Raw genomic sequence first — 6,909 nt, forward strand, 5'->3', positions numbered from 1 at the left:
GGGGGGATGACGGCGGGAGAGACAGAGCAGGGAGATTGTAGCCGGAACCCGCATGTCACCAGACTTCAATCTAAACCTGTCCCCTGCTGGGGGGGGTGTGTGTGTGTGTGCGTGCGTGCGTGCGTGCGTTCTCACGGCTATCACTTTTCTTCTATTTGTTACAATAAAATACAACACAGGGGCGCCTGGCTGGCTCAGTCAGAAGAACACGCAAATCTTGACCTTGAGTCGTGAGTTCGAGCCCCACATGGGGTGTAGAGATTAAATAAACTTAAAAAAATACTTTAAACCATCATAAGCATTTTTACGCATACACTTCAGCAGATCGGGCGCACTCACACTGTCGTGCGCCCACCCTCCATCCGCCTCCAGAACCTTCCATCTCCCCAGACTGAGACCCTGCCCCCACGAAGCACGGACTCCCCACCCCTGGCTCCCACCGTCCGCTCTCTGTCCCTGTGGACGGGACTCCTCCGGGGACCCCCTGTGAGTGGGGTCGCGCGGGACGCGTCCTTCTGTGTCCGGCTCCGGTCACCGCGCACAGCGACCTCCGGGCCCGTCCACGCGGTGGCAGGCAGCGGGACGTCCTTCCTCCCCGAGGTTGGGTCATCCTCTGGGGGTGAATGGACACCCCGTGTTTGTCTGTTACATGCCAGCAGACAGTGTGTCCACCTTTCACGGACGCTGCCGCTGTGAAACCGGGGGGCAAGCGTCCGTCTGCGCCCCGGTTTCCGGTTACCCGCACAGACATCCGGGAGTGGAACAGCCGGGTCACAGGGTGACTCTAGGTTTACGCCTTTTGAGGGGCCTCCAGACTGTTTCCGCGGAGGCCACGAGGGCCCCGATGTCTTCGCTTCCTAATTGTTACTTTCCTTTGGTTTTTCTGGGTTTTGGTTTTTTTAATACTAGGTGCCCTGGTGGGTACGAAGTGATAGCTTATGGTTTTGTCACCTGTTTTTGTCAATAAAGTTTTATCGGCACACAGCCCCACCCATAGCTTACGAATAGGCCGTGTCTGCTTTTCCGGGAACCGCGGCAGTGTGAGCGGTGGTGACGGAGCCCGTCTGGCTCCAAACGGGCAGTCGGCCGCCCCTGGCCTTAGCGGTCTGAGAAGCTACATAGAGACCCAGCCATGAGATTGTTCCCAAAAGCGCTCCCTGTCACCAGGAAGACGCTGGAGGCAGCGCACAGGACCGACCACGTCAGCGTCAAGGACTAAGGGGCATCCACAGACGGAACCAACCGGAACAAAATTCTCCCCAGGGGGCAGGGGGGTGCAGGGCCACCAGCTGGGGGGCACAGCCAGGAAGCACATGGCCTCGGACACGGCAGATGGGAGGCAGGTCTGTTCTGTCCTTTATGCTCTTCTGGAACCTTCTTTTTGTCCCTTTTCCCTCCCTCCCTTCCTCTCTCTCTTGTGAACCTGTGCCGTCTTTATCATTATAATAGAGAAAAAATAAACTGCTTTTACAGAGATGTTTTAACTGTTCGGGGTAATCTTTAAAGTTACCCACCGTGATTCACCCCCAGCGCTTCTGGAAGCAAGAGAATTGTGCTCGGCTGAGCAAGAAGGACAGTCTGGAAGCTCGGGAGAGCCAGCGGCCAGGCCTCACCTGTGGCCTCTGGCTGCCGGCTGCCTGCGGCCCCCACCCTGGGCATCCACCGCGTTTATTTAAAGTGCTTGAGAAATTCTGAGGCTCAAAAAAGGGAAAGCTAGAGGTGGCGGTTACCATTCTTGCAACGTCTTACTTCCTCCAAAACTCGTGTCGACTCCAAAGGATGAAAACGGGGACTCGCGCGCGGCAACGTGGCCGGGCCTCAACACGCGACGCTCAGGGAGGGAACCCGACACGAGAGGCCACGCGGGGTGGGAGTCCGCGTGGGTGAAACGTCCAGAACGGACCCATCCGCGGACGGGAAGGGGGCTCGTGGGGGCCGGGGGAGGGGGTGACGGCCGATGGGGACGGGGCTGCTCTTTGGGGCGATGAGAAGGTAGAATGAGGCAGTGGTGAGGGGCACACGCCCCCCGCGAATGCCCGCAAAGTGCTCAACAGCACACTGTAAACGGGTGAATCGTACGGTGTGCGAATCACATCTCAATGAAAAGTCTGCGAAAGTGAAAATGGGGTGGGGGTCCCCAGAGCCCACCCCTCACTTCAGAGGCAATTCTGGAGATCAGGGGCTCCGGAGGTGCTGTCCCTGGGGGTCTCTATACCTTCTTCCTGAACTCTGTGTACTTCCAAGACATCAGGCTGGTCCGTCCCACCCCACAGTGTGAAAGATCTAGAAAGTCTTACTTGAGCAGGGCCAGGAAGGCGGCGGGCTCCACGTCGGGCAGCTCGATCTCGGTGGACGTGGTGGCCATCCCCCCGTTGAACATGGCGTCGAAGACAGCACTGCCCACGGCCAGCACGAACCTGGCGTGTCAGAGAAGACCGAGGTTACCCTCCACGTGGCCCTGACTGCTCCTGTCACTGACCCCGGGGGCTGTCGGCGGGGGGGGGGGGGGGGGGGGGCGGCGGTCCCCCTAGGAGATGCTGCGGGAGCGACCCCGGCCCAGCAGGTCCTGCTGGCAGATGGCTCTAGAAGGCCGCACTCTGGAGCAAGGCTGCTCAGAGGTTCAGTGGTAACACTGGGCGGGACGAGTGAGGTCACCGGCCCCACGGCAGGATGGCCTCATGCCCCCGCAGCCCCGTCCGTGCGTCCGTCCACCCCCCCCCCCCGCTCTGCACGCACATCCCGCGCTCAGGTCGTGGGCACGAGGGTCCCGGCCATCCTCAAGTGGGGCAGACACAGTAAGTGCAGGGACAGCCTGACTGTGGGGCAGGAAGAACCCAAGGCCGCGACAGGAGCGAGGGTCAGGGAAGGCTTGGCAGGGGCACCTGAGCGGGGCCGAATCCCCGGGGCAGCCTCGGGAGGCGGTGGCCGCGAGGAGGCCTGCAGGCTCTGTCGCGTGCGGTGTGGCCACTCGGGGCCCCCCAAGCCAGCCGGGGCCCCTCCGGCTGGACCACGACGTGGGGGGGCCTCTGCGGTGGCCGAGCTCAGGGAGGCGCCGCCCGCCCTGTGCTTTGTGCTGTCCACGCGCAGCCTCCGGGGCCCACCCCACGTGGCCCAGGCACCGTCCCCGGGACACCCACCCACTCCCGGGTCCACGTGGGGACAAACACAGGGCTCTGAGCGGCCACCCCGGCTCAGAGCCCTCCGGGTCGGCACGCATCTGCAGGCAGGGCGCAGTCAGCCCCCACGTCCTGCTCCCCGGCCTCTGCCTGCCCCAAGCTGAGCAGCCCCCCACCCTTGAGGGGCAGAGCACCCCTTCCCCGGCCCCTCCCTCCCCCTCCCTCGGCGTCTCTGGCCCTTGTTTGGGCCACAGTGCGGCACGGCGGCTGGATCCCATCCGAGGACCAGACCCGAGACGGACGGGAACCCGAGTGCAGTGGGGCGAACAGCGTCCCCCCAAAAATCCCGTCCGCCCGGAAAGGCAGAACGGGACCTCACTTGGGAACAGTCCTTGTAGAATGTGACTGGTTCGGGCGAGGGCATGGAGGGTGGCCCTAATTCCATGCTGGTGTCTCTGCAAGAGGGGAATTTGGACACGGACACGGGGAAAGGACACGTGAGGACAGAGGCAGAGACTGGAGGGGACGCCTGGACCCCAGGAGCTGGAGGAGGCAGGGGGGGCCCTCCAGGGCCCCCGGAGGGAGCGCAGCCCTGCTGACACCGTGACCTCGGACGCCTAGCCCCGGAGCTGGGGCAGGAGACCCCGTGTGGCTCTCGCACCCCCCGAGCTGTAGGTTCCGGCCGCACCGGGCGGCTCCTGTCCCTGCCGTGGCCAGCCTCACCCACGTCTTCGGAGGCCCTGGGCTCTCACGCCACCGCAGCAGGTCCCCAGGCCCCGCTGTCCTCCCGCACACGGTCCCTAGATAAGGTGCCTTCCCAGAAGCACCTCAATCTCCTGCTGGAAAACGGATCCAAACACAGAAGAGGCTGCTGACTGTACCCGGCGCGTCAGGGCCCAGCCACCTGACGCGGGGTGGACGGGCACGGACCTCACGCACCCCGGGCGTCCCCGCCAGCGGGCAAGGAGTCTGAGATGCGGATGTGGGCATCAAGCCACAGAAATGAACACGGGGCTCCGATCGAGGACGGCCCAGCAGCGAGGGGACACCCAGGGCCCGGAGCTTGGTGTCCAAATCCCACACCCACAGAGGGTCCAGGCTCCTTGGAGAAACAGCGGATTCCGGGGCGGCGGGGGGGGGGGGGGGGGACCCGACGGGCTCGGAGTATCTCGCGGGGCCAGAAGGAAAGAGCTGCTCCAAACGTGCTAGGGAAACGCGGACACGGCGCCCACCCGGCGAGCTCGCGGCCGAGCTGGGGACAGAGCAACAGCCGGGGGTCCGTGGGGACTGAACCGAGTGAGCGGGTGAGGGGCCGCGGGAGGGACAAGGGGTGCCAGCCCCCCCCCCCATCAGGACTCCAGCCAATGAAGCGCAGAAAACGGCCACAAGGCGGACACGGAGTAGCCACCGTTTCCGGGGCGGATCCTCAGCCCTCCGCCCGGCAGCCAGCGGGCAAAGCGGAGGAGACACAGGGGGTCTGCCCAGCCCCACAGCGTCCCGCGGGGACAGCGCTCACGGCCACCGGGGAGGGCGCACATCACTGCTCTATATCCACACACGCGGCAGGGGCAGGGACGGGAGCCGGAGCGGAGGCCACGGCCGCACACGGAGCCGCGTGCACATCGCACCCCACGGCCGTCGAGGAGGCTAGAACGTTGCTAGAAGGTGCACCCTGCGGACGTCTGGAGCCCAGTACGCCCGGGATCGGTAACAGTTACAAACACACACACACACACACACACACACACACGCCCGGCACCAGAGTCCCTAAATACACGACGCAGAAGCTGAGTGGCACCGGGAGAACGAGGCCACTGGACAACCACGCTGGAGCTTCCGGAACGTTCCGGATGCCGGCAGAGTGGCGGGCAGACCAGACGTCCGCACACAGCCCAGGCCCCGGAGCCCGGCCGCCCCCGGCCGCCAGCAGGAACCAACCGACCTTCCAGGGACCCTGCCTGCACACGTGGGATGTCCTTCGGGGCCAACAGGTGCGCCGGGCAGCGCCGGCGTCGGCCAGAGCGTGGTCTCCAAACACAGCCGAGTTCGATTACCAAGCTGCAACCAGAGGAAGTCTGAGAGATCCCCAAATGCTTGCAAATGAACCCACTTGGGAGCAGCCACGGGTCCGAGAAGGAACACGAGGAAGCGAGGAAAGATCTTGGCTGCAAAGGAGACCACAGTGCGACAGGCCGACCTGAGGGTCGCAGCTCGAAGGACACGTCGCACATCTATTAAGGGCCCAGGAATCCGCGAGGCGAGCTTCCGCATCAGGAGTCCAGAAAATGGAGAGTAAACCAAACCCACGGAGAGAAGGGAACAGCCAAGGTGGGAACAGGACCTCGTGAAATCGGGCATGGGGATGCCAGGGGGTGCAGAGAAACCACTGGAAACGGGAGGGCCACGAGGTACCGAAATCAGGAGCAAGGGTGGGAACATCGTTCAGGAACGTAAGGAACACGATCTCACCCCACGGCAAAGCCTGTCCCCAGATGGCTTCACGGGGGACCCCTCCCAATCACGCCGGAAGTGACAGCGACCGCAGGCAGACTCTCCGAGAAAACGGAGACGCCCCCGAGCACCGCTGGGCACAGATGCCGCGGCCGCGTCGGAAAACAGTCCGGCACTTTCTGAAAATGTCACCTGAGTTACCCTAGAATCCCAACAGTCCGCTCCGAGGTGCTGACCCAAGACCACGGGACCAGATTTGCACACCAGCGTTCACACAGCGTGATTCGTAACAGTGAAAAAACCAGACAGAGCCCATACACCCACCGGCTGGCAAAGGGACAGACAGAGGTCCGTTCGTACCACTGAATTCAGCAATCGCGTGAATTACTTGCCAATAAAAAGAAGAGAGCTGTAGTTGGCCTTGAACAACACGGGCTCGAGAGTGCAGGGGCCGCTCACACGCAATTAACGAAGGATACCGTAGATGATACAGACAGCGGGCTAAATACGGGGAGGCCTGGCGTTCCGGGTGGGGGCGGGGGGGACCTCGGGGGTGGCGGCCGCCAGGGCACAAGGCTTGCACATCTGCACAGACAGCCATCGGGTCAAACAGACCAGACTCCAGTAACACCCCGCACCCACACCTCAGGACACCTCTCAGGCAGGGAACAGAGAGGAACTTCAGCGAAGCTGTCCCGCTGAGCGCAAAGGTGGCTTGCTTCCACCCCCGTCAGGGGGGCGATGCCCCGTGGCCAGAAATGCACTAAGAAAAGCATTAAGCGGCATAAACAGGAGGGACGGAGAGAAATAATCTGCCCACGACATGGTTTTCGAATTTGAAAATTCTAGGACTGCACTGCCCAATGTGGTTGCTCCTGGCCATGCAGGGCTATTTAAATTTTTTTTCTTTTTTACATATTACTTATTTTTGAAAGAGATGGAGAAAGAGAGAGAGAGCACGCACGGGCGCGCACAGGTTGGGGAGGGGCAGAGGGAGAGGGAGACACAGAATCCGAAGCAGGGTCCAGGCTCTGAGCCGTCAGCACAGAGCCCGATGCGGGGCCTGAACCCACAAACCGTGAGATCATGACCCGAGCCAAAGTGGGACGCTTCACCGATTGAGCCACCCAGGGGCCCCCACACAGGGCTATTTAAATCGAAATTAAAATCAGATTAAAGATTCGGGGCGCCTGGGTGGCTCAGTGGGTTGAGCGCCCAACTCTCGGTTTCGCCTCAGGTCACGATCTCACGGTTTGTGAGTTCAGGCCCCGCATCGGGCTCCGTGCTGACGTTGCACAGCCTGCCTGGGATTCTTTCTCCCTCTCTCTCGGCCTCTCCGCTG

The 6,909-nt window shown here is 62.5% G+C and overlaps 1 protein-coding gene across 1 annotated transcript in view; it reads right to left on the minus strand.

Moving 5' to 3' along the window:
- Positions 1 to 2,449, minus strand: part of BTBD2 (BTB domain containing 2) — a 3,715-nt gene extending 1,266 nt beyond the window's left edge. Inside the window, exon 1 of the mRNA XM_040461579.1 lies at positions 2,298 to 2,449. Coding sequence (XP_040317513.1) covers positions 2,298 to 2,380 — 83 coding nt within the window. The 5' untranslated portion in view covers positions 2,381 to 2,449. The remainder of the gene's footprint in view (positions 1 to 2,297) is intronic.
- Between the last annotated feature and the right edge of the window lie 4,460 nt (positions 2,450 to 6,909).

This window comes from Herpailurus yagouaroundi, unplaced genomic scaffold (assembly GCF_014898765.1).
Source record: "Herpailurus yagouaroundi ecotype Mexico unplaced genomic scaffold, PumYag 295, whole genome shotgun sequence".
NCBI lineage: Eukaryota > Metazoa > Chordata > Mammalia > Carnivora > Felidae > Herpailurus > Herpailurus yagouaroundi.